The 27,751-nt window shown below is 35.1% G+C and overlaps 1 protein-coding gene across 3 annotated transcripts in view; it reads left to right on the plus strand.

Moving 5' to 3' along the window:
- The first annotated feature begins 16,979 nt into the window (after positions 1-16,979).
- Positions 16,980-27,751, plus strand: part of TAF1B (TATA-box binding protein associated factor, RNA polymerase I subunit B) — a 90,999-nt gene continuing 80,227 nt past the window's right edge. For all 3 annotated transcript variants that reach the window (XM_074288112.1, XM_074288113.1, XM_074288114.1), the window contains exons 1-3: positions 16,980-17,076; positions 18,376-18,474; positions 25,196-25,286. In XM_074288112.1, the coding sequence (XP_074144213.1) occupies positions 17,059-17,076; positions 18,376-18,474; positions 25,196-25,286 (208 nt within the window). In that variant the 5' untranslated portion in view covers positions 16,980-17,058. The remainder of the gene's footprint in view (positions 17,077-18,375; positions 18,475-25,195; positions 25,287-27,751) is intronic.

The following is a 27,751-nucleotide window of genomic DNA, read 5'->3' on the forward strand; positions in this document are numbered from 1 at the left end:
ATAGCTTTAATTCGAGATAGCAAATGTCAAGAACAAAATTACAATGACTACACTGAGTTTAATTCCACAAATATTTCATAAGTAACTACTATGTTCAGTAGAGAGACAGAGTCCTTGTCATCAAGGAGCTCACAATCTAGTAATTAAAAAAAAAAAAAAAAAAAAAAAAGAACTAGAACTAGGGCAAAGCAATGAGAACTTTGCTTCAGGGTGCCATAATTTATAAGGCCCTGACAGCTCTTGCTTAGACACAACTGATTTTAGCGCCTAATTAGCAAAAAAAAAGTTAAAACAAGAGACTACCAGAGAGATAAGTCCTGCCTATATCCAGGTGATCTTTTCATCTCCTCCACCCCCAATATTTCTTGTAGGAGCTTCACCAGCAATATTTGACAGGATTTTCTATGTTGCTTGCCCCAACATGTTTTATACTACTTGCTCTAAGTCTAAAAATTACTGGTTATGATTCTGGGAACAAATAACTACAGCAGAGTGGTCTATGATAAGCCCATAAAAAAAGTACAAATATAGGATACTATGGGAGTTCACAGGGGGAAGGAATAGCTTTCACCTGGAGTTATCAAGGATGACTTCATGAAGAAGGTATCATCTGAATTAGACATTAGATTCATAGACTCATCAGGCTTTAATAGACCTGTAAGGATCACATTGTCCAGCTTCCTACCTTTAGGTAGAAGAATGAATCATCTTCTAATCTAATCATCTACGACTAATCCTTGTCTTTGCTTTTATCAAAGATTTCCGGGGAAAAAAAATCCATATCTGAAATAGCCCATGTTCCCTTGGATCATCCATTACAGTGGTTTCACACACTGACTGTGAGGAAATCATCATCCCCATCAGCAAACAATTGTATACCATCTGCTCAATGCAGGAAACTGGGCTTGGCTCACGGCCTGAGGGGCTGCTGTGAGTTCTTACTTAGGTCAGTCCTCAAAAGACCTGTGATTTCATCAGTGTGGGAACATAGAGATTGCTACTTAACTCTTACCATACAGTCTTAGAAGTTGCCCGAGGCCCAACTAGCTTCAGAGACTTGCCCAGAGTCACATAGCTAGCAAATAAGTTTCAGAGACAGGATTTAAAATGTAACCCCTCTTGATTCCAAGTCCATGCCTCTATTAACTATCACATTACTTCTTCCACTTTTGCTTTCCAACATCCCTAAATAAACTGGTCCTTCATATATTTGAAGACAGCTGCTAGGCTTCTATTCTCTAGATTAAACACACTTGGCTTCTTTATTCTGTCTTCCTAGAGAGGCAAAATAGTATAATAAAAAGACCATTAGACTTACAGTCGGAGTAGTCATTTAAGGTTGAAAAATTATTTCACCTCTCAGGGGGCCTCATTTATAGAATGAGAATATGATTTAATCTAACTACCTTACAGAACTGTGACAAAAGTGCGTCATGATTTTTATTTTTATTATTTATTTATTTATTTTTAAATTTTTCTGAGGCTGGGGTTAAGTGACTTACCCAGGGTCACACAGCTAGGAAGTGTTAAGTGTCTGAGATCAGATTTGAACTGGGGTCCTCCTGAATTCAGGGCTGGTGCTCTATCCACTGCGCCACCTAGCTGCCCCAGTCATGATTTTTAATACATCATATGGTGATTATTATTGTTATATACATAGTCTATTTCTTAGCTTTATTTTTATACCCAGGTGTTAAACAGAGCTTGCACAAAGCAACTTTTGATGTTCTTCTCAGCCTAGAATATCCTGTTGCCATGCTAGCCACCCTTTCCATTTAGCTAACCTTTCCCAATGATGAGATCTAGATAAGGGGTACCTACATGAAATTAGGGTTAATTGAGGCCTAGTGGCAGGTTTGGGGTACAGGAAGTCAAATGGAGCTCCCCTGAAACTCCTTTGGATTCAGCGCAAGGATACAAAGTTAAATGAGGTCTAGTGGCAGCGTAGAGTCCCCTGTAAAGGAATTTACAGGCCTGAAAACCTAGATTGATAAAAGAGATTTATTGTAGGGTTTGGAAGTAAGGTTAAAGTCTGGTTAGTAAAAGGTGTTAGATAAAGAGAGAAGTACACCAGAAGTGGTGGACAAAGAGTCTGTGATGAAAAGCATGGTGCCAGTATGCTTTGACCCTCTGCAAAGAGATGATTCCACCTTAGCCCTTTTATAAACAGAGATTTGGCTAAAGGGCCTATGGGTGGAGTCCCATGTTGGTTCCTTGCTGAGTTTCATCGAGGGCTAGAATTTACTAGATTGGGGTTGGGAAACCAGAGCAGATCATTAGAATGGAGGCTGGGACAACCCAAGTTAGCTCAGATCCTATGGGGGTTGGGAGAGCCTGGATATCTCCCACTGGAATTCAAAAGGGTGTTTTTGACCAGTTCTTGTGAATCAAAGGTCAGCCATGGGGGTTGGGAATCAGAAAGGAATCTTAGAGGGGCCCAACCCACATCACCAATGTCTCCATTTGGGAAATGGGCCCAGAACAGACATGTTCACAGCTGTTCTGATTCTCTGGATGTTGCCATTATATAGCATAAGGATACTTTCTATTCCCTCCCTTTCAGTTTCCAGTTATGTGCTCTCTTCTTCCCTTAGATTATAAAATCACTGAGGAACTGTTTCTTTTATGTCTCTATCACTTAGCACATTGCCTGGTACACAGCACACAAGTTGCTCAAATTGACTCATCACTTTAAAATGAACTAATTTAGCACTGTTATACAGATAAGAATGGGAAACCAGCAGGGTTATAATCTGCTAGGTTTTTATTAGCAGATTTAAGAACAATGAGAATTTGAGAACAAGCTAGAGCCCTATAATTCATATTTCAGAGAGATAAATGTTCCCTTCCAGGATTAGTAGAATGATTTGGAATTGTCTTGATCTCTGAGCTATAAGATGATTGTATCATACCTGGGAGTTTGTAAAGAGATCCATACAATCTTAAAAAGAGAGACTAAAAGGGATTGCAAAAGCTGAGTAGAAACAGTACCACTGAGAAGACATCATCTTCAGTCCCAATGGGGCTGAACAAGAAAAAAATGGTGACAATGTGATACCAAATAAATAGATTTGAAGTTTTTTTGTATAGAGTTGAACACTAATTTATTCTGTCATATTTAGTAAATTGTTCAATCTCTCTAAGCTTCATTGAAATTAGAGAATTAAACTCCCTGAATTACAAGGTCCCTTTCAAGATTTTATAATCTAAAATATAATGAATAATTAATTTGTATAATCTTGAGATGACTTACACTTTCCTTCTTTTTAAACTTGAGTAAAGTGGAGGGTAGATATCAGATATTCAGGGATTTAGAACATGCTTGGTACCACTTCAATATATTTTTAGTGAGATACAAGATGGGGTGTCTTAATTCTGTTCTGACACTTCATTAATTTCTCATTTGCTAAAAAGGTTATCTCATTTGGGCCACAAATTTTGAAGACTTTAGGCATGGGACCTATTTAATTTTAAATTTATCAGGTACATTTTGAGATACAGAAAAGATAATGGTTTTTTCTTCTGTTCAGAAAGGTCTAGAAATGAGATGATATATGGGAAATTAGATTTTCAATTAACTGTTACCTAATTAATAAAAAATTCTCAATAAACTTTAATATGGGCTTGATATAACTAAGGAAAAGAAGCAAAGAATAAAAAAAACAATTAGTAAATATTTTATTTAACCAAAAATAAAAATAAAATCCTCACTCAAAACTGTCAGCAACAAAACAATGTTTGTCTGTTATGGGCCACTTCTTCCTCTTTTTTACTACATTTCCATCTTTATCTCAACCTATTTTCCCTTCTCCATCTCTACCTCCATTTGCATCTTCAATACTACTTCTCTTTCTCCCTCTCCCTTTCATACTTTACTTCTCTTTCTTTTTAGTTTTCCCTCTCCATTTCTCTTCCTTATCTTTCTTCTTATAATAAGTCCTTTGTGATTTTTACTTGCTAATCAATATTCAGAATTAAAGCCCTACTCATTTCTAAGCTCCTTGAGCTTTTATTCATTTTTATATCTCATCAGTCCCTAAAATATGACATTATACAGAATAGGCCTTTCCTAAATATTTGTATATTTTTGCTGACAATAGATGGCTTAATGATTCTGAGATGCCCAATCATCTTTAACATTGCCTTTAAACCATATCTTGTCCATTTTTATAACTTTTATTATGTCTAGTACAATGTCCTACATTAAGTAGGTGCTTAACAAATATTTGTTGATGAATATATGAATGAAAGAATGGATCAAAAACATACCAATTAATCAGAGTACAATCTAAGGTGGGGAGAACAGGGCTGTGCCCCAAGATATCAGGAAGTTCTATATATTTCCCATTTAAATCCAACAATTATGATTGATAAGTTTTCCTTATTTACTAAAAGTTTGTCATTTTTACTCATAACCCAGTAACTATGGAACATCTGCTCAGCCTAAGAGCAATTCTTTGAGGACAGTAAGCCCTATGAGCCAAAGACACAAGCTCAGTAATAACCTTAACAATAATGTCTGGGATAGATAGAGAATAGGGAAGATTTGCCCTACTTTTATGAAATGGAAAAACCAGTCACCAACAGGTCCTATGACTCAATTGAGATCTTATCTTCACTTTTGCTGATGCTTGAAAACCTTCTCTTACAGCAGACTTTGGTCTCATACAATTTCATGCTTCATTTATTCAACAAACTTTATTCAAACCACAACCATGTGGAACACTGTACCAGATATGAAGAGAGCTACATAGTTCAAAAAAGACACACTTCCTGCCTTCATGGAAGCCAGAATTGATTTAATTTTATATTTAGAGTTGTAAGGGAATTCAGAAACTATCTGATCAAACCCCTTCATTTTACATATGAAGAAATTGAGGTGCAGAATGTCAGAAGTGACATTTGAAGTCAGATCCTCTAACTTGTCAGTGATTCACCCTTTGCCCCTTGTAAAGGGCTGAAACTCTTAAGTTAATGCACTGGGGTCGGACAATGGAGCACTTGAGGATAATTATCAATTGGACAATACTCTATAAGAATATGCTTGGAAAATGGCCCTTTCCACTATCCTGTGCTGGCCCAATCATTTGGTGAATACAGAGAATTGTGGGAGGGACTTGGAGTTGCAGTGAGACTAGAAAGGGTCACTTCTGGGCAGGAGAGGAATAGGTGAGGTCCAGGAGATCCTACGTGTACATTCCCCTTGACTTCTAGTGCTAAAGACCAAGAATAAAGACTTTTGCTTATTCTGACTCCGGCTGATTCTAAGGCATACAGGGTGCTAACTAGGTCATCACAGCCCCTTCCCCTTTTACTTGTCTCTTTTATATTAAATCAAAGAAATAACGCAAAACAATGTCATCAGAGAAGTAAGCTCATTACCAAGGTAGGGAAGAAAATGAGAGAAGACATTATGGAAAAGGGAGTATATTTTTCCATTGAACAAATTTATTAAATGTCTACTGTATGTGGAACAGTACTAGGCACTGAGGGAGATAACATAAGATCTTTGCCCACAGTCTAGTAAGTGGAATAATATACCAACATAAATAGTTATAATACGCAGTATTATATAAGGAGTGTATTCAAAATGAGCAAAATGCTATTTCCTTTAGGGTAGAATTGGGTTTTTAAAATTTGTTTTGTTTGTCTACATTCTCAGTACTTTGTTTACTATAAACACTTAATAAATACCCATTGATTAAGTTCTTTTTGTATAGTCAATAAGGAAACTTAATACAGAGAACAGAGTCCTAGTTAAGTTTAAAATAAATGATGTTAGGTTCCTTTTTGGCCTTCCCTTTCTTGCATTACCACTAACTCAGAAATACAACAAAAATCTATCTCTTTTTTTGAAGATTAAAAACCCTTATTAAGGGATAGACATCAAATAAACAAGGTTTAAATACAGCAAGAAAACTCCAAAGAATAGTAATTCCAGTTGGTCAGGCAGCAATGAGAAAGGAGGTAGTGGATGTCCCAGTGTAAAGAAAAGGTTTATAAAGGTAAACAGCCATTTTGTGCAGGTAGAACATTCAAGTGGGTCAGTAAGCCAGACAAGCTTCTAACTGTTTTTGATTATGTAACACCCACACACACTTTGGTTGGTTAATGCACTGGACAGCCCTGTGACAGAGTTCTGTGCTACATATGTGTAAGGATAGTCTCCTGATTGGTTGAGAGATCTCTGAGTCCATGATACTCTGTAGTTGAGGTTTTAAATTTACTCCCAAATTAAAGACCTCATTTATTCCCTGATATTATATTGCCTGTGCTAATATATGTGTGCTTAAATATAAATATATTTCCAGTTTTTATTTAGTGTTTGCTTTGATATGGAAGTTTACTAGCTATTCATGATCTTTTGTGTAAGCAGTGTTATATAGAGAGGATGGGGCTAAGCTGCTAAGATTAAGTTAAGGGTATTCTCTTCTTGAAAGTGACCAGGGAAAGTGGCCTTTAGGCTCAGCCCCAACACATTATGTACCTACCCATACACTACTCCTTAAATCTGATATTATATAAGTAGTTAATAGATATGATTCTAGCCAAACATTTCTCTTGAAGATAGGAGTATAATGAAGAGCCTTGGGGATCCTGGATCCTTCCTTTGTTGCTGCTAGTAGCAGCAGGGACCCTCTTCCTACTCTTTGAAAATATGGACAATGCAGTCTACCTTGGAGACAATGTGAGCCTGATCCCAGATTGTATTAAGGCCTCTCAAGGATCAGTTATATCTTTTTAGTCTCCCTTGGAGACAAAGTGGACTATATCCCAAGTCATATCTATGCATATCACTTATGGATGGACAGCAACCACATCTCCATATCTATATTTTACAATTATGTTTATTTTGGGATAGCAGTAACTTTCCTTGACCATACTCTACTCTCTGAAAAAAGCAAATGTTCCTTAGGTCCTACAAATCTTTTGCTTTTCATGTTTCTTCAGCTTCTCTTTCCAGATGGAAAAACTATACTTTCCATCAGCCCCCATTGCCAATAAGGAAGACTACATTCAATGAAAGACTATTATTTATTAAGGTAATCAGGGAAAGTTTCATGGGAGACGTAGAATTTGAGTTGAGATTTAAAGGATGATAGACAGTTAAATAGGCAAAGAGTAGGAGAGAGGGCGTTCCAGGCATAGGTAGCAGTATGAGCAAAGTCACAAAGGTAGAAGAGATTATAGCATTTTTGGGAAGCAAAGAGTCACCCTGTTTTTTGGAATACAGATTACATGGAGAGGAAGTAAAATGTGATAAAGTTGGAAAAATAAAGTAATTTAAAATTGTAGACAATACTGCATTCCAGGCAGAGAACTTTACTCGATGAGCAATAGAGACACACAAGATTTTTGAGCAGAGCATATATATGCCTTGGTGATTGATATAAACTGGCAAAATGAATAGTGTTCTACTTGAAATCAGGAAGAACTGAGTCAAAATCCTGTCTCAGACAATCATTTTCTAAGAGACCAGCCACTTAAAAAAGATCCTGTGCCTCAGTTTCCAATCTGTAAAATAAGATTAGCTAATTAAAAGCCACAAAGCCATCATACTTTGTACTTCCTATTGAATTGTTTTTCTTTTTTCTCTTAATGCTTTTATTTTTAATTTGTTCTAAGTAGAGTTCTCTGGTTATAAGAAGAAACTCATCTCATGGGAATCTTTCTCCCTTTAATTGCTTATAAAATTAATACAAATGATTGATAGATTTTAGCTAAAGTGCCACCATCTGGAACTTCCTCCTATATGGTTCCTTTTGAAGTTGTTAGTGAGGAAAACTTGGAGCAGTAAGCAGTTGAAGAGGAAGGATAGGAAAAAAAATATTAACTTCTACTATAGCTCTGGTTATTTCCAGAATAACAAATACTTAATTTTGTCAGATGGCTACCTGGGACTTTCTTCTATTATTGAAGTGGCAGTATAGGGCATACAATGGCAAGCACTCTGGCTCTAGGGTCATAAGAAACTTGGTTTGAATCTTGGCTAGATTTCACGTTTCTGGATTTTAGTTTTCTCATATTTATTATGTTATTGACTATATGGCTTTTGAAGTTTCTTTCACCTATAAATATATTATCCTAAATCAGTGAAGGGGAGGGAAAGGAAGACGATAAAAGCAATAATGTCCAATAATACTGTTTCCTCTGTCATTAGCTGAGCTAATCAGTCAATTGGTTGAGCTGTTAATCAATTGGTTAGTTATTGCCAGGACTAAAACACAGGTTTCCTAACTCCCAGTCTAGTATTTTTTCCATGGTAAGACAACTATTTGAAACTTGCACTTATCTATCCATGGTTTCACAGTAAATGTGAATCTATACTTGAACTTATCTGTTTAATCCACTGCTTCCCAGAGTTTTTGGAAGATTTTTTTTTAACTAATAAAGATTATTATAAGAAGAAACTGTTTTGTAAAACTTAAGGTTAAGCCTAAATTGTTTTTGTTTCATCATTATTTATTATTATTATTTAATAGTAAGCTAATACTTCCCATTCCCACCTTGAATATATTCATTAAAAATGCAGATATTATTTATAAGGATAAAACAAGCTTCTATAAGTTTTTACACCTTACTATGAATAAATTAATGGATTGTTTTGAAAATGAAGTGAATAGGAACAGTATTAAATGTATGAGAATAGAAATGGAGAAGACTAAAGGGAAGAAGCTATCTGTGGCAAAAAGGGAAATGAAATTAAAAATTAAAAAAAAAAAAAGACAAATTTCCAACTTCACAATTTTCTGTAGAAGGAATAGTCCTGGATAAAGAACATCTTTTAATTCATGTATTTATTTTAAAACAAAACAAAACACATCATTTGTCCACAGTAGTATTAGGCTGCCACTATGTTTTCCTGAGCTTCACTTTTCTTCTTTACTAAGCCATGGCCTATTCCTGTAGTGCTTGCCCTTATTGCTCTGACTATTGAAATTTAATCATCCTTCAAAGTCTAGCTCAACTTTCACATCCTTCATGAGTTTCTCCTTATTACTACTTTTAGGAAAAATCTCTTCTTCCTATGAAGTTTCATACCACATTGAGTCCTTTTTGTCCCTTTTTAAAAATCACTTTTATAAAAGTTAAGAAATAACTTATAAAATAACTAAAAAAAATTTGGAGCAAGTTTTTCTGATTCAACCATTCTTTAGAGCAATTTGGAATTATTACCAAAGAGCTATAAAACCGCATATACCCTTTGACCTAGCAATCACAGAAGATTTAAATCATAGAAGACCTAAATCACAGAAGAGATTTTTAAAAAACAAAACAAAAAAGTAAAAGATCCTATATGTATAAAAATATTTATAGCAGCCCTTTTCTGGGGGCAAAGCATTTGGCAATTGAGGGGATGCCTATCAATTGGGAATGGCTGAATAAATTGTGGTATGTGATTATGATGTAATACTATTGTGCCATCAGAAATGATAAGTGGGAGGCTCACAGAAAAACTTGGAAAGATTTCCACGAGCTGATGCAAAGTGAAATGTACTGTGCACAAAATTATAGCAATATTGTAAAATGATCAGCTGTGAATGGCTTAGCTGTTCTCAGTAATACAATGAGCCAAGACAACTCTGAAGTACTTATGATGAAAAATACTATCCATCCCCAGAAAAAGAACTGATGGTATCTGAATGCAGATTGAAATATACTTTTTAAAAAAAAAAACTTTTTTTCCTGAGGGGTTTTTTAATCTATTTTTTAAATAACACTACTATAACGGAAATATTTTGTATGACCACATATGTATAATCTATATCAAATTATTTGCCTTCTCAATGGAGGTTGAGGGGTAGGAAGGAAAGAAAAGAGAGAATTTGGAGCTCAAAGTTTAAAAATGAATGTTAAAAATTGTTTTTACATATAATTGGGAAAAATAAAATACTAAATAAAAATACATCACATAAATAATTTTATATAGCTGCTTGTGTTCATGATTTATTTCCTCTGTTACCCAATAAGTTCAATCAATTAAATGTTGATTCTGCAGCTTTGTTGGGTAGCAATATGATCCAGTAGAAAGAATCCCAGGCTTGAAGTCAGGAGTCCTGGTTTCAATCTCTAGCCATAAATAATTGCTAGTTGTGTCATCTTAAGCTAACTGCTCTAATTCTTATTTTTATCATTTGTAAAATGGGGATGATAAGATTTACTATAATTCTTATTAGGTTGTTGTAAGGGAAGATCTATAAAATATATTATATAATTAATATTATATATCTTTGTATCCCTCACTATGGCTAGCTATAGATAGAAGTGCCTTGTAAATATTAAATGTTTAATAATGATTATTGAAAAATAATTAAAGTAGAAAACAGGACTTGGATATAAACCAAGAGTTCCAGTATTCTATATAACCTTAATCAAAGAAAAATAAAAATCTTTCCCTTCCACTCTGAGAGTTGCCAATTTCCTTTTAGTAAAAGTTGCAACACTGGCAAATCAGGAATAAAACAGGAAAAATTCCATCCTGAGAGGGTAGAAGAAAAGTAAGAGACCCACATCCTGCTCTTCTTTCCAAATTGGCATTCTCCAGTGAAAATTCCTGAGGGCAGAAAAAGGGAGAATTAGAGAAAAAATGACTTCAGTATAAAAAATGTTGACTGCTCCCTAGAATATATTTGCTAGGATTTAATTGATCTCCAGAAAACTTTCAGGTTAATAAAAGGTTTTTACCTTGTATTTCACTTAATGATATCATAATACACAATGCCCCTTAATTAAATGATAATTGGGCTCTTATTGAATAAGAAAATGTCTTTCTTTTATAATAAAAAAAATAAATCTAAGCAGATAAAATAACCACACCGGCATATGATGGCTTTGCTTTTCCTTAGAAATACAACTTACAATTTGTGCAGAAATGATGGAATGTAGCAAGAAGAATTAGGAAGTGTTTAGTCTCAGACTTTTAAAAATATCAATGTTAATATACTTTGTTGTCTGAAATTATGTTACCTCTTGTATACCTCATTTGTTACTGTTGGCCACAATGCTTTCCTCCCTTTTCCTGAGACCATACAGAACCCTAGAATCTAAGATCTAGTCCTAGTGCTAACTCTAAGAATTCTAACCCTCATCCTCCTCCCTAATCCCCACATGATAGCTTTTCAAATATTAGAAAGAAATTAATACATCTCCAGTCTTCTCTCCATATTAAACTCTCTTTGATCCTCCTGTGACACAGTCTTTAAACTTTAAAACCAAATTAGTCTGGTTTTGTGAACCATCTCATATTGATTACCTTCCAGTTTAAAATATGCTTCCCCAGAATTTAAGTGATATTCTAGATATGGTCTAAATAAGAGAGAGAATGAGGGATTATCATCTTCATAATCCTGGACTCTAAATTTTTTTATTGTAGGGCTATCATGTTGTTGTACTACTTATTCATTTTCAATTTGAAGCCTAATAAAAATACTTGGATTTTTTTTCCCCAAATGAATTCAAGAGAGACATTCCTTTCATTCTTTATTTGTAAAACATCAGGATAAGACTTTATATTTGTTATTCTCCTTCAGAAATGAATTTATATAAGAACAAGAGATACAAAGAGAAATTCCATTTAAAATAACTGTCGATAATATAAAATATTTAGGAATCTATCTGTCAAGGGAAAGTCAGGAACTATATGAGCAAAACTACAAAACACTTTCCACACAAATAAAGTCAGATCTAAACAATTAGAAAAAGATTAAGTGCTCTTGGATAAGTCAAGTGAATATAACAAAGATGACAATTCTACCTAAACTGATCTATTTATTTAGTGCTATACAATCAGACTCGAAAGAAACTATTTTAATGACCTAAAAAAATAACAACAAAATTCATCTGGAAGAACAAAAGGCCAAGAATTTCAAGGGAGCTAATGAAAAAAAAAAAAAATCAAATGAAGGTGGCCTAGCTGTACCTGATCTAAAATTATATTATAAAGCAGCAGTCACCAAAACCATTTGGTATTGGCTCAGAAAGACTAGTTGATCAGTGGAATAGGTTAGATTCACAGGACAAAATAGTCAATAACTATAGCAATCTAGTGTTTGACAAACCCAAAGACCCAAACTTTTAGGATAAGAATTCATTATTTGACAAAAACTGCTGGGAAAATTAGAAACTAGTATGGCAGAAACTAGACATTGACTCACACTTAACACCGTATATCAAGAAAAAATCAAAATGGGTTCATGATCTAGGCATAAAGAATGAAATTATAAATAAATTAGAAGAACACAGGATAGTTTACCTCTCAGACATGTAAAGGAGGAAGGAATTTGTGACCAAAGAAGAACTAGAGACCATTATTGATCACAAAATAGAAAATTTTGATTATATCAAGTTAAAAATCTTTTGTACAAACAAAACTAATGCAGACAAGATTAGAAGGGAAGCAATAAATTTGGAAAACATTTTTACATTTAAAGATACTGATAAAGGCCTTACTCATTTCTAAAATATATAAAGAATTGACTCTAATTTATAAGAAATCAAGCCATTCTCCAATTGATAAATGGTCAAAGGATATAAACAGACATTTTTTAGATGAAGAAGTTGAAACTACTAATAGTCACATGAAAAAGTGCTCCAAATCACTATTGATCAGAGAATCACAAATTAAGGCAACTCTGAGATACCACTACATACCTCTCAGATTGGTTGAGATGACAGGAAAAGGTAATGACAAATGTTGGAGGGGATATGGGAAAACTGGGACTCTGATACATTGCTGGTGGAGTTGTGAATGGATCCAACCATTCTGGAGAGCACTCTGGAACTATGCTCAAAAAATTATCAAACTGGCATACCTTTTGACCCAGCAGTGTTATTACTGGGTTTAAATCCCAAAGAGATATTGAAGAAGGGAAAGGGACCTGTATGTGCAAACATATTTGTGGCAGCCCTTTTTGTATTGGCTAGAAATTGGAAATTGAATGGATGCCCATCAATTGGAGAATGGCTGAGTAAATTGTGATACATGAATGTTATGGAATATTATTGTTCTGTAAGAAATGACCAGAAGGACGAATCCAGAGAGGTTTGGAGAGACTTACATGAACTGATGCTAAGTGAAATGAGCAGAACCAGGAGATCATTATACACTTCAACAACAATATTATATGATGATCATTTCTGATGGAAGTGGTTATCTTTAACAATGAGAGGCCAAAAATCAGTTCCAATTGATCTGTAATGAACAGAACTAACTACTCCCAGTGAAAGAACGCTGGGAAATGAGTGTGGACCACAACATAGAATTTATACTCTTTCTCTTATTATTTGCTTGCATTTTTGTTTTTCTTCTCAGGTTATTTTTACCTCCTTTTAAAATCTGATCTTTCTTGTGCAACAAGATAACTGTATAAATATGTATACATATATTTTATTTAACATATACTTTAATATATTTAATATGTATGGGACTATCTGCCATAGGGGAGGGGAATGAAGGGAAGGAGGGGAAAAGTTGGAACAGAAGTTTTTGCAAGTGTCAGTGTTGAAAAATTACCCATGCATATGTTATGTCAATAAAAAGTTATAAAAAAGAAATGAATTTATATTTACTTGTTATGTATTTTTGGCAATGGGCATTTTCTTTCACAGTTTATCATGCCTGAATACTTTCCTTCCTCGTTTCTATCTATTGGCTTCCTTGGCTTTCTGTGAGTCCCAATTAATCTACAGGAAGTCTTTCCTAATCAGTCATAATTCTGGTGTGTTCCCCTCTCTTAATTATTTTCTATTTTTTCCTGTATTTATTTGTTTCTACATATTTGTTTACTTGTATCTCCTTCATTAGATTTTATTACATATGTATCTTTTGCTTCTTTTGTATTCCTAGAGAGAGTGATTGTATGCAATAGTTTGACAGAAAATTAGACATAAACATCTTACAGGGCATCATGGTGGTGGTGGATAGAGCAAAGTACCTAGGATCAGAAAGGCCTGAGTTCAAATCCAAATTCAGACCCTCACATAAGCCAAAGGCTATCTTCAATTCCTTAATCTGTCTCTCATCCTGCCTCCCCTCCTTCCTGCATCCAATGTTACCAAATCTTGTCTGCAATCATAACATGTCTTGTATTAGCTCTATTCTTTTCTCTGGCATTGGAGTCATTGATGGAGTCCTTCCTGCTGCAAATTTTACCTCACTTACAGTCTAACTTCTACTAAAAGCTACCAAGTGATCTTCCTAATGCATAGGTTAAATACAATCACCTTTCTCCTTCCCCCTCCATTCAAAAGACTCCCTACTACCTCTGTCTCTTTCTACTTGTCTAGTCTTCTTTAACCTTGCTTCCTTACATATCCTCTGGAATTCAATGACCTTGTCTCCTTGATGCCCCAGGCTGTGTGACCTGCACTCCATCTCTCAAGGTCTAAAATTTTCCTCCTTCTCACCAGTTTGGTTGTTGTCCTTTGTTCTCCAAGAGGATCAAAATGACATCATTACCTTAGAGTTGAGTTACAGTGTATCCCACTGTACCTGATCTCCTGATCTCAAAATGCTCTGGTGCACACCTTCATCTCCTTGGCTTTCCTGATTCTAGTTAAACGTCAGCTAATCTCACTTACTGCATTAAACCTTTCCAGATTTCCCCTAGTGCCTTCCTTTAGGTTGCTTGCCAATTTATCCAGTATATATTTTCCCACTATTGTCTTCCCATGAGACTATGAGCTCCTTGAAAGCAAGAACTGATTTTATGCCTTTCTTTGAATCTCCAGGGCTTAGTGGGATCTTTGGCACAGTAGATATTTGATAAATGTGGGTTGTTTTGACTTGACTTGTACAGCTAGATAAATGTCTGAGGCACAATTACAATTCTGGTCTTACATCCAATCCAGCAATAAATGGATACATGCTTCTCTCAGTAGAATATAAGCTCCTTGAGGACAAAGGAGGTTAATTTTGATTTCTGTTATCTCCAGCACCTGTTACAGTGATTACCACATAGTTGGTTCTCAATTAGTACTTGTAGAATTGAGTTGAATGCTAATTAAATTTATCAGATTAGATTTAATTAGTCAAATATCATTTATTTATTTTTTATTTTATTTATTTACAAAGCATGGGTAATTTTTCCAACACTGACTCTTGCAAAACCTTTTGTTCCAAATTTTACCCTACTTCCCCCCCACCCCATCCCCTTGCCTACCTTGGCAGGTAGTACAATACATATTAAATATGTTGAAATACATGTTAAGTCTAATATATATATATATACATATATACACAATTATCTTCCTGCACAAGAAAAATCAGATCGAGAAGGAAAGAAAAGAAAACTAAGAAAGAAAACAAAATGCAAGCAAACAACAACAGAGAGAGTAAGAATTCTGTTGTGTTCTACACTCTGTTGCCACAGCTCTCTCCCTGGTAGTAGCTGGCTCTCTTCATCCCTGAACAAGTAGAACTGGTTTGAATCATCTCACTGTTGAAGAGGGCCACATCCATCAGAATTGATCATCATACAGTATTGTTGTTGCTGTGTATAATGATCTCCTGGTCCTGCTCATTTCACTCAGCATCAGTTCATGAAAGTCTCTCCAAGCCTCTCTGTATTCCTCCTGCTGGTCATTTCTTACAGAGCAATAGTATTCCACAACCTTCATATACCATAATTTATTCAGTCATTCTCCAATGAGGGGCATCTACTCAGTTTCCAGGTTTTTTTTTTTTTTTTGGCACTACAAAAAGGGCTGCCACAAACATTTTGGCACATACAGGTCCCTTTCCCCTTCTTAGTATTTCTTTGGGATATAAACCCAGTAGTAGTACTGCTGGATCAAAGGGTATGCACAGTTTGATAACTTTTTGGGCATAATTCCAGATTACTCTCCAGAATGGTTGGATTCTTTCACAACTCTACCAACAATGCATCAGTGTCCCAGTTTCCCCACATCCCCTCCAACATTCATCATTATTTGTTCCTGTCATCTTAGCCAATATGACAGGTGTCTAGTGGTATCTCAGAGTTGTCTTAATTTGCATTTCTCTGATCAATAGTGATTTGGAGCATCTTTTCATATGACTAGAAATAGTTTCAATTTCATCATCTGAAAATTATCTGTTCATATCCTTTGATATCAATTGGAGAATGGCTTTAACTACTATAAATTTGAGTCAGTTCTCTATATATTTTAGAAATGAGGCCTTTATAAGATCCTTTGGATGTAATAGTTTCCCCAGTTTATTACTTCCCTTCTGATCTTGTTTGCTTTCGTTTTGTTTGTACAAAAGCCTTTTAATTTGGTATAATCAAAATGTTCTATTTTGTGATCAATAATGGTCTCTACTTCTCCTTTGGTCACAAACTCCTTCCTCCTCCACAAGTCTGAGAGGTAAACTATCCTACATTCCTCTAATTTATTTTTAATCTCATTCTTTATGTCAAGACCATGAACCCATTTTGACCTTGTCTTGGTGTATGGTGTTAGGTGTAGGTCTATGCCTTTTTTCTGCCTTACTAGATTCCAATTTTCCCAGAAGTTTTTGTCAACTAGTGTATTCTTATCCCAAAAGTTGAGGTCTTTGGGTTTGTCAAACACTAGATTGCTATGGTCATTGACTATTTTGTTCTGTGAACCTAACCTATTCCACTGATCAACTTCTCCATCAAATAGCATTTATTAAGGGTCTTGCTCTATGCGTTAGATACAAAGCAAAGCAAAAGACAGACTGTGCAAAAATTTTAAATTTCATGGGGGAGACAACAGGCAAAGAATTAGATACAAAACAAGATACAGACAATACAAATTTCGGGTAGACACCAACACCCTAACTCGTCAAGACTACCGTCAGGTTGCTGACTTGGGAACTTAAAGCGTTGTAGAAATGCGAGCGTCTGTAATAGAGCTGCAGCAGCCCACTGCCAAGCCCTCCTCTCCCCGGCGTGACTGCTGGCACCTATAGGAACGCAATGATCCCGGAACTAAATATTTCTGGCGTGAGTTTCCGGTCCGGTGCTATTCTCACGCATCCCTCTCAGGACTTCCGGAATATGAGCTGCGGGAACTTGTATTCTCCGAGTAACGGAAGGTAGCGGTTCCGCTATGGATACTGAGGAGGCGGTGAGTCCTAGGGATGGGGCTGGGATGGGGATGGAGAGAGAGCCTCCTGGGAGATGTAGGTATTAATCCTTGGAGGGCCTCGGGGCGGGGCTGAAGGTGCAGAATCGGGCTTTTCTGTGAGGAACCCGGGTGGTGCCGGGAGTGTCCCGCTTGCGGTCACGACTCTAGCTAGTTGTGAGAGTAGCTGTATGCATTTGCAGAGTGTGTGTGTGTGTGTGTGTGCACTGACCGTTATGTGGAGTCCTGTTGTGTATGCGCGGACTATGTGTTTGTGTTGTGTGTGTATTGTGTGTCCAACGACACACCGGGAGTTGTTGCGGAGTTTTAGCTGTGAATGTGTACACGAGTTCAGTAAACTTTTTTGAAGCGCCTGAGGAGTTCAGAAACCCTGTGCTAGGCCCCGGAGGAGGCAGGAACAGGGGATGAGACGCCACCTCTGCCTTTAATAGCTTACATTCTGCCGGAGGAAAAGAACTGATCGTAGACTAGTGAGAATAGATTTGGGGTGTGTGTGTGTGAGTGTGGTTGAATAAGGACATGGTGAGCGCTTAATAAATGTTTGTTGATTGGTTAATTTCCTCATTGTAACAAGCTTTGTTTAATTGGAATTACCTTTTTTCTTTTTCCATCACTTCCACTTCTGTGGAGAATTCCTTCCTGAGCCCTTCCTGCGAAAAGTGCCTGTCAAGTTTTTTTATGGTGTAACCTTTCCTCCCAGATTATGTATCCATTTGGAGCTTATTGTGGTATAAAATGTTTATCTGTATCCAATTTCCTGTCTGATTTTCCCCGGCATTCTGGTTCTAGTAGTTTTTTTCACTTAGTCCATGGTGAGGGTCATGCTAATCATCTAAATCAACATTTCACATCATCCGACCTAAACTTGTTAATCTCACAGAATTTGAGAATTAAAGGGACCCTCATAACCATCCATTCTAACCCATGCGTGAAAGGAAGCAAGTGGTCCGACCACTGCCTGAAGAACACACTCCTTATCAAGGTGCACCTTTTTTTGTAGCTCTAAATTTTAGGAAGTTTTTCCTGATATCTCTAGAACAGACCTCCTTAACCTGAATTTTTACTTCCCAATTTAGATTTACATTAGAAGACCAGGAAGATAAATCTTCCCATATCTACTCTCTCAGTCTTTTTTTCTTTTCTTTTCTTTTTTTTGGTCAGGGCCTCTAGTTCATGTCTTCTACTTGAATAATTAACCAAAATAAATAGTAATGAGGAATGCACTGTGTAGGTTTGAGTTAATTATATTGAATGCATCTTCTCTTTCCTCTTTTCTTACAGAGAGACTTTAATGAACGCTGTACTCAGTGTGCTGCTGTTTCCTGGGGAATTACTGATGAAGGAACATATTATTGCACATCTTGTCTCAATGTTACAGAGGTGAGTAATAGAAATTTTATGAAATAAGTTTGCTTACATTTATATTTCAGCATTTTACATTCTGACAAAAATTTTTAAATGTAAGCAAACTTATTTCATATTTATATTTTATTTATATTAGCTTGGCAAATTATATTTCAGCATTTTACATTCTGACAAAAATTTTTAATTTGCCAAGCTTTATAAGTGAACATCCAAATGTATGTTTTTATATCTTCTTCAGTAATGTCATATGAAAATATATTTTCACAAAAATTTTGGTCTTAAGAGAATTGTAAAATAAATTTAGGATGTTGTCTTAAATTCTATTGAGACAGATTCTGCTAGATGTTAAAATGGTTTTACTTAACAACTAAACATTAAACTCCTTCAGGGAAAAGATTATTTTAACTTCCTTCAAGGAAGATATTTTACATCTTCAAAGTCATCAGTGATTTGATGATGGTCTGGCACCTGTGATTTTATGAATGTGGAAAAAGACTTGTGGAAGTTCTCTATCCCAAAGCAGATCAGTAGATCATTTGCTATATATGTATTTATAGGAAGTTGCCTGAGGCAGTAAGAAATTACATGACCATGGAACATATAGTTTGTCAAAGTATAGACTTGAACCTAGGCCTTGTTGACTTGAAAGCTTGGCCTTCTATCCACTGTGCCACATGTTTTTCTACATCGTAGGTACTTAATAAATGTCTATTTTAGTATTCTTGGAAATAAACTCTGGGACTCAGGGAAAAAACATTTCTACTTTTCAAATTATTTGACTCCAGTTATTAATACTGTTAAAGATTTTACGTGTTATTCTAGATTGCTTTCATACATAGCTGAAATTTGCTATAGTAGCCAAAGAAATTTCCAAAATACTGCAAATAAAATATAAGCAGATCCATTAGGAGACTGATATCCTAATCAAGTGACCAAATATGAACTTCCCTTCTATTCTTTCTGCCTCCTTCAGCACCCATTTAATAAGTGCTTAATATGTACTAGCTTCTGGGAGTCTCTTCAAATAGCTTATATTCTATTGGGGAGAAACAACATGTACACATATAAGTGAATGCATAAATATACAATATAAGAGCTTCAAGTTGACGGAAGCTAGGACTTCTAAAAGCTGGGAAGGTGGGGAAGTTTTACATTCTAAGTATATGCAAGGGAGGTGGGGGGGAGAAGAGGTACTAATTGGGATGTATAAAGAATAACAAAGAAATACAGAAAAATATATGAAGTAATGAAAGGCATGATCAGCAAAATAAAAAAACAACCAATATATTGACTAAAATATTTTTTTAAAAGTATCACTTAACTTTTTACAAATAGGTGAATAAAAGGACAAAAATAAATTGATTTTTGTTATTAAAATTTATATTGCATTATTTTCAATCATAATGTTTGGATTTGATGATTTTATTATAAATATATTCCATATTTTGTTTGCATTTGAAAGTATAGCTATTTTAAAAGTAAAAAGAAATCTAGAGAGATTTTTGGAGTAGCAGCACGGAACAAGGGATCATTTGCTGGATTTGGAATCAAAATCTGAGTCATGGCTTTGCCACATTTTTACTTATGAATTTGGGCAAATCAACTTCGCTTCTGTGAAGAAGATCTGCAAATTTCCTTCCAGCTTTTAATGATCATTTGACAGAGAGCAATCAGCTAATCACATTTATTAAGTATCTCAAAATGCCATGTGTTGTGTTAAGTGCTAAGGAAACAAGATATACATGAAATGTTTCTGCCTTTAAGGATTTAATATATATTAGCTGATGACAACACATACATGTATAGCACATACAACAAATGCAAAACAATTTCAGGGACAGTAAGAATTCTGTAGCAGGTTGAAGGGCTTCAGTAAAGTCATTGAATAGGAAATGGCATTTGGAATGGACAGAAAGACACAAAAAAGAATGCCCCAGTCATGGGTAGTAACCTGTACAAAGCACAAAGGAATGGATGTGAGGAGGACAAAAAAGCCACTTTGGCTGGCTCATAAAATGTATGAAGGGGAGCAATAGGTAATAAGTCTGGGAAGGTAAGTTGGAGCCAGGTTGTGAAGGACTTTTAAGTTTCCAACAAAGGACGTCGATCCTTTCAATAATAAGAAACTCCTGAAGTTTGAGTCAAGACCATGGTGAGATCAGTTCTTTAGAACTCTTGGCTCTTTGGCAATTTTGTGGAGGATTGATTGGAGAGACTTGAGCCAGGTATACTAATTAGGAGGCTTTTGCAGTAGTCAAAATAAGAAGTAAAATAAATGCTCAAATTACTGTGGTAGCCTTTTTAGGTAAAAAGACAGATATGAGTGATATCATATTGCTAGAATTGATGAGACTGAGCAGCTGATTGGATATGTAGTGTTGAAACCCAAAGTAAAAATTTGTAACATTGAAATGTTAGAGGCGATTCCATTAAAAACAACCTAAAGATTCCTGATGTCACTACTTCCATTTAAAAAAAGCATTGGAAAAAATAAAACATGCCATTTACATAGAGTTATAATGTTAAAGCCCATTATTTTTCATTTGATTTTGCTGAAAACTCTGTATAGTAGATATTGGGGTATTTTCCTCCCTATTTTTTAGATGATGCCTTATGAAATTCTTTATTCCCTTTTGTGTCTTTCCCTTTTGACATTTCTAACCCAGATCCTCTCTTGGACTTTGCCACCATTATTCAGTTTGACATGTCATCCCAGATTTAGAGTAACATTTTTCATAAAAGAACCATGATTATAATAAGCCTCTAAGGGTATTTTTCCCTTGTCCCCCTAGTGTTTGTGCCTTTGATGGCAGTATCCCTAATTCCATCTTATCTTCTTATTGCCCTCCTTCAGATCACCTGCCTTAAATTCTCACACACCTTGTCCCTTGAAGAACCTTGTTACCTAAAGTTCTAACCCTACTGAACTTTCCAGCCCATAGAACTGTCAGCAATGAGTTGGTAATACACTGCTTAGTTGGTTCAGGAAAAAGAAGAGAAAGTTCTCATTCCCACTCCTAGTATTGCATTAATGAGAGATTTATTCCAGCATTCCAAGAAATAACAATCAATTTATTTTCACATAGAAACATTTGTATACATGATATATGATTCTAGAGTATTGAATATTTTGTCTTTTATGAATTAAGCAAACTTGTGTTTTAGCCAAAAATAAAGCCAAAGCTCAGAGCAGCACAAGAAGCTTGGGACTGTGTTCTTTTACCCTAGGACCAGAGCTTGACTTTAAAAGTCACAAAATAGAAAGAAAGAAAATGAGTAATAAACAGAAAACCATAGAAAGCTACTAGGATTACAGGACAGACCAAGATACAAAAGCTAACTGAAGAAAATCATATGGGGCAAATGGAAGCTAATGACTCTGAGACAGCAAGAATCAGTCAAACAAACTAAAAAGAATGAAAAAATGGAAAAAAAATGTAAAATACCTCATTGGAAAAACAGCCGACCTGGAAAATAGATTCAGGAAAAACAATTTAAAATTATTGGTCTATCTGAAGGTCACTACCAAAAGAGCCTGGATAGCATTTTTCAAGAGATCATCAAGGAAAATGTATATGGTGGGAGGTATCAGCAAAATTTCTTTATGGTTCTGACTCCAAATGCAGGGTCTTTAATTGTACAATTTAGTTTTCTTTAGGCTTCTGACTACTTTTGATCTTTGGCCCAAGAATGAATATAAATAAAAATGTTGACTGCTCTGTGACCTAAGGCTCTCTTATATATTAGCAATGCAGCTCACAGTTTCATCTTTCTCCACTGGGAAGAGTTGAACGTTCCTTCCTACACATACCTCCCTTTCTATAATACTCTTTGAGTAAATTAATGGTTTTTGAGATCCAATTACATATATATCCTCCACATAATAGGCAGAGTAGTTTGTGGTTTTTTTTGTTTGTTTGTATTTTTGGCCTAATCAGTGATTGGACAAAATAACAAGAGTTTATTGGGTTAGTGTAGAAAGCAAAAATATTGGGGATGAGACTGGAGATCTCATTTTCTGGCAGTCACATTTTATTCATGGAGAGTATTAATACCTTGAATGTATCATTTTCATTTAATAATAGAAGAATTCTGTGATTTACCCATCTTGTTAGAGGAACTATCTCACATAGCTCATGCATATAACTTTGCATGAGCAAACTTTGGACAACTTTGGACAAACTTTGGTAACTTTGGACAAACAGTATTAGTATGATGCAAGTCATCTGTTCATTAGTAAGGAAGACTCAGTAACAAATATTTTTTTAAAATAGGGGAGTGGCCTTGTTGGGAATTTTTGATCATTTATTCTTACCACATCTTTGTGTCTGCCAAAGACTTCATTCAGTCTGGTCCTCATGGATAGAGACCTCCAAAAACATAGGTTCTATAAGATAATAAGGACTTAGAAAGAGAAGCTTCAGGATAGCCTCTTTTAGGTTTTTTAAGAATTTGCCTTTTTTTGGGCCCCACTAGATAGACATTTAAGAGTAATTCAATACATGGGAGTTTTCTATGTAGGTAGAGAATACAAATTCTGTAGAACCCAGAATCTTATGAAGCTCTGGGCTCCCTTTTTTAGATTGTGAGGAATTAAATGTAAGTTATTATGGATGAATTATGGATGATATATGGAATTATATGGATTTTCCCTATCCACTGTATTTCCAAACCTTAATTAATCAGATTAGACCCTAAATTTTCTTAGACTTGCTTTTTCTCATTCTTTTATCTCTTGTGTGACCTGTCATCTGATCCAAGACCTCAGCTACTGGGGCCATCACCAATTCAGTGAATACTGGTCCCTCTCTCATTCTCTTCTTCCTTTCTTCCTTCCTCTCTTCTCTCCCTTCAGTAACCTATAAGTCCTAATCTTAGCTACCACATTTTTGTGGTTATTATTTTCTTGGGACTTTTTCTTTTAGGGTTCCTTTCAGGACATTGAAATGAATTATTTCTGTCTTTACTTTGCCTTATGAATCTAATGAATCTAGGTAATTTTTACTTATAATTTCTTAAACTATTGGTACCTAGGCAATTTTAATCATGTGGTACCACTGATTTTTATTTTCTTTCTCTTTGGCCTATTACAAAGGTCATTTGTTTGTGATATCAGATACCTTAATCTTTATTTTCTGTCTTTTTGTTTGGTCCTAGTGTTTTTTGCTATCTCTTGGAGTCATTGGTTTCTGTTTATTCTATTTTGGTTTTCAGAATCTTTCTTGGGTGAGATTTACTACTTGCTGTTTTACTCAGATTTCTTCTTCTAGGGCTTTTGTTTTGTTTTTTATCTCTTGCTTATTATTTTTTTTTCTAGGTATTCATGTAGTCATTGTAAAGTATACATTCCCTCCTCCCTCAAAACTTCTTGCCCTTTGAAGTGCATTAGATTTGCAGTGCTTTTTGTTACAATCAGCCCTTTGTGCTTTTTGTTACAATCAGACCTTTGTGCAAAAATCAGGGCTGTGTCCCCTGCTATATTTTTGGGTAGAGTTGTAGGCTTTGTTTGATTTTGTTTTGGACCCCCTGGGCTCTTATATATTACATATATAAGTTTAACCCTTCCAGTGGATCTTCATGTTTCGAGCTCTGGATTTTTAGAGCCATCTCTGGTATCTTAGGACAGAGTTTTGGGGACCTTAGAGCCTCTTAGGACCTGGATTGTCCTGAGTCACTATGCTGAACAACACTTTGCTGGTCACTCCAGGCTCCTACTCCCAAGGCTTCCAAAGTTCCTAACATGGGGCCTTCTGTCAATTCAGGTATTTTAGGGGACATTGTTCTGATCTTGCTGCATCTGGACACAAAGCCTTATAAGTTACACATATTCCATCTTGGGTCATACTGAACCTCATATTGCTTGAGAGCTTCCTTTCCTATTGTACTTTAGGTTCTGGTTGATTTTTTATGCAGTTCTATCATGGAGGCTGTCAGTTACTGTGTTTTCCCACTGGATTTCTTTTATCTTTAAAAGTTTTGCTGGAGTAGGGGTGGGGCAACTAGCCAAGTAACTATCTCGGCAGGAACTGCTCCTATGGTGTATATGGAAGATCTAGATGTTCTAATGTGCCACCATCTCTCCACATTTTTTCAGCTGAATTTGCAAGAACAAATCCTCTCCCAGCCTATGGAACTCTGCAAATGACAAGAACTCCCACTTAGACACACCCTCATTAACCGTTGTTTTAATTATTTATTAGCTTAGCTCTTTAAATTTCTTCTGCAAACACCCAATTTACTTGGTGATGAAAGCTAGTAGATATTTTGACTCCCTAAAAGAGGAAGTAATTTCCTAAGAGGTATTATCTTAGGAACATTTTTATCATCCCTTTCAAATTCTCCAAGCATTCATCACATTGAACTTACAGGAAAGTTTGAAAGATTTCTTCTTATCTCACTGAACTATCTATATACTCTCCAAAAAAGTTAGCTATAGGAAACCATGGCCTAATTACCCATGGCTACTGTTTTTCCAAACAATTTTGACACTTAAAAAGAATTTAATTACAAAGTCATTGTAAAACAACTACTTCTGATTCCATCAAGTATCAAACTAGTCCTAACCTAGGCACATCTAGAAATTAAGATTTTCTATCCAAGTTGCCATTTGTTTGGATAATGGGAAACCAGGGTGAAATGCAAAAGTACTAATGAGTAGTCCTACAAAACTCATATCTTTTGATGAAGTTCAAGTATCATTTTCCATCTTTTTAATGATCTGTATCTGTTTTCTCAGAGGCATAAGGAGGTTGAAAGTATTGCAGACTTTACACCTAACACAAAGATCCAAGCCATCAACAGAGGACTTAAAAAAAAAAGGAAACTTGGTATGTATACTTGTGATATATTAATCAATATTGTTTGTAATCATATACACACATATACATATAAAATCATTTTTTAAGTTTTCATTTAAAGGTAACTAGTGTGAGGGGTTTTGGAGCCCTTTTCAGGGCTGCTTATCCACTTTCATTGTTCACCTGATTCACTCAAATCTTACCTGTGGCTACAAGAAGCTGTAGCATGAGCAGCAGTAAATCATCTTGGTAGATAGGTTAAACATGTTGAGGCTAATAGATAGGCCTCAGACCCATCACTGAGTTAGGGGAGAATGTCTGCCTCAAGCATATGAAAAATTTCCCCTGGCAGAATGGACATATGAGAAAAATATGTTCCAGGTGCCAGGAAAGCAGACACTGTGGAACACTCAGAGCTCAATCAGATATCTAAGAAGCCAAGATTCATCCACTGCATGCTGGATTCTCTTGTAATGTCGTCAATCAAAAAAAAAATTTGAACAAAAATAGTCAATACACATAATGTGTTGTCATTCTTTCCTTATAATCAGTTGATTTCTCTGTTTAGAAAAGAGATAAATTTCATTGTATTGTCTGAGGCAGTTTTGGTTTATTTAGTTAACTCAGTTCAGCTAACTTCAAGTGATCTTTTCTTTTACATCATTGTAGTTAATGTTGTATAGTGTGCTTCTGTATCTTATTGTGTCACTTCATTCAAGTCTTTCCACTTTTCTTTGAATTTCTTATTTCTGTCATGTCTTATTGCTATACAATAATTTTTAAATACACTTGTGTATCCCGGTTTGTTTGCCTGTATTTAGAATCCAATTTGTTTCTACTTCTTGGTTACAAAAAGAGCTGTTTAAAATATTTATATATTTTGATGTATATTACATAAGAAAGGATTTTTTTAAACTGCTGTTTGAAAAAGAAATTAGATCCTTTTCAAGTTTAGTGAGTTAACTATTACTGATAGATGACTGTTTGTCAGGGATATTCTAGAGAGAACATACATTGGGTAGAGAAAAGATTAAACACTAAACACTATGCTCCATGTATGAATTTGAATATAGCAGAATATATGTATATTTCCTTTTGTGTAAATAGTTTTGGAGAGATATTTATAATATTTAGTAGAACAAAGTCTTAAAGTAGTATAGCATGAGTGCTGGACATAGAGATCAAGAAGATGTAGGCTCATATTTTGTGTCTTGACATTTTCATAATCTTGCTCATTTGTAAAAATGGAAATAATAATGCCTAAAGAATCTATCTCACAGGATTTTTAGGAGGTTTAAATTAAATAACACTTTTTAAGTACATTGTTAACTTTAAAATGTTCTATGAATATCAGTTATTATCCAAGAAACACTCATACCAACTTATTCATATCTGCTCATTAGAGCAAGTGACTGATGAACCTCTACCAGATGAAAATTTTATTAGTCAAACTAAGAATCCATTGTCACATTTAAATTTAATAAATAACATTGTCTTTCTAAAAAGTTCATTAATTCAGTTCAACAAATATTTATTAAAAATACCTATTGTGTGTGTAATTCTTTTCCCTGTTAGTGAATTTGTAATAGTATATTTTCGAGTTTCATTATTTTTACCAGGAAATCAATGAATTCATGTTTTTCCACCTGCTCTCATAACTTCTGTCATAGATATAACCCTTGGTGCTCAAAGGCTGTGCCCCTGGATCATAAGCTGTGATAGGTTTATCAATCTAAAGGGTTTCAAGCAATGGTCCCAAATCTTTTGTCTGAGGATTAGCCTTGTTAAATTCTGAGTCTGATCACCAGGTTTGCCACAAATGGATCACTTTCTCAGTTTCAAAAATTCATTTAGACCAATTACTAAGTTAGGGAAAGGATTGCAATCTACATTGGAGAGATGATGTGATAGATCCTTGAAGTATTGAAATACTAATGCTACTAAAAAGAGTATGCCACTGGTCATTGAATATCTTTCTTTTTGGCTTTTTCCCAGTATCTGATCATTTTTTATGTAAGACTCAACTGTCATAGCTGACCTTCTGTGTAGTTAACTCTTGGCTCCTTCTTTATTCCTTGACATTCATCTGCTCCTGGCATCATTCATACTGACTTCTCCTAGGTCAGCAGATAAGTGTGGAAACAGGAGTTGGATGCTTTATATAGTTTTTATATGGCATTCATCCATTAAAGTACAAATTTTTCATTACCTTTAGTTTTATCCAAAAAAAAATATATTCTTTATCTCTGATGTATTTCAGGTTAGATTATGAAAAAAAATTACAGGCCACTTTTAAGGGAAAAGATTTTCTTGTTGACATAGTATTAAAGTGATCATTATAAAACTGACTTTTAAAAAGCAAATCGCTATTTTGTGTGCCTATTTGATAGAAAGAAAACAAATGTTAGCTTGGAAAAATAGAATGTGGAAATAGTAAAACCTATATTCTGAAAGTATAAAGAAAATAGATTTGAAAAGATTAAACCACAATTTTT

The sequence above is a fragment of the Sminthopsis crassicaudata genome, chromosome 2, assembly GCF_048593235.1.
Source record: "Sminthopsis crassicaudata isolate SCR6 chromosome 2, ASM4859323v1, whole genome shotgun sequence".
In the NCBI taxonomy this organism is placed as follows: domain Eukaryota; kingdom Metazoa; phylum Chordata; class Mammalia; order Dasyuromorphia; family Dasyuridae; genus Sminthopsis; species Sminthopsis crassicaudata.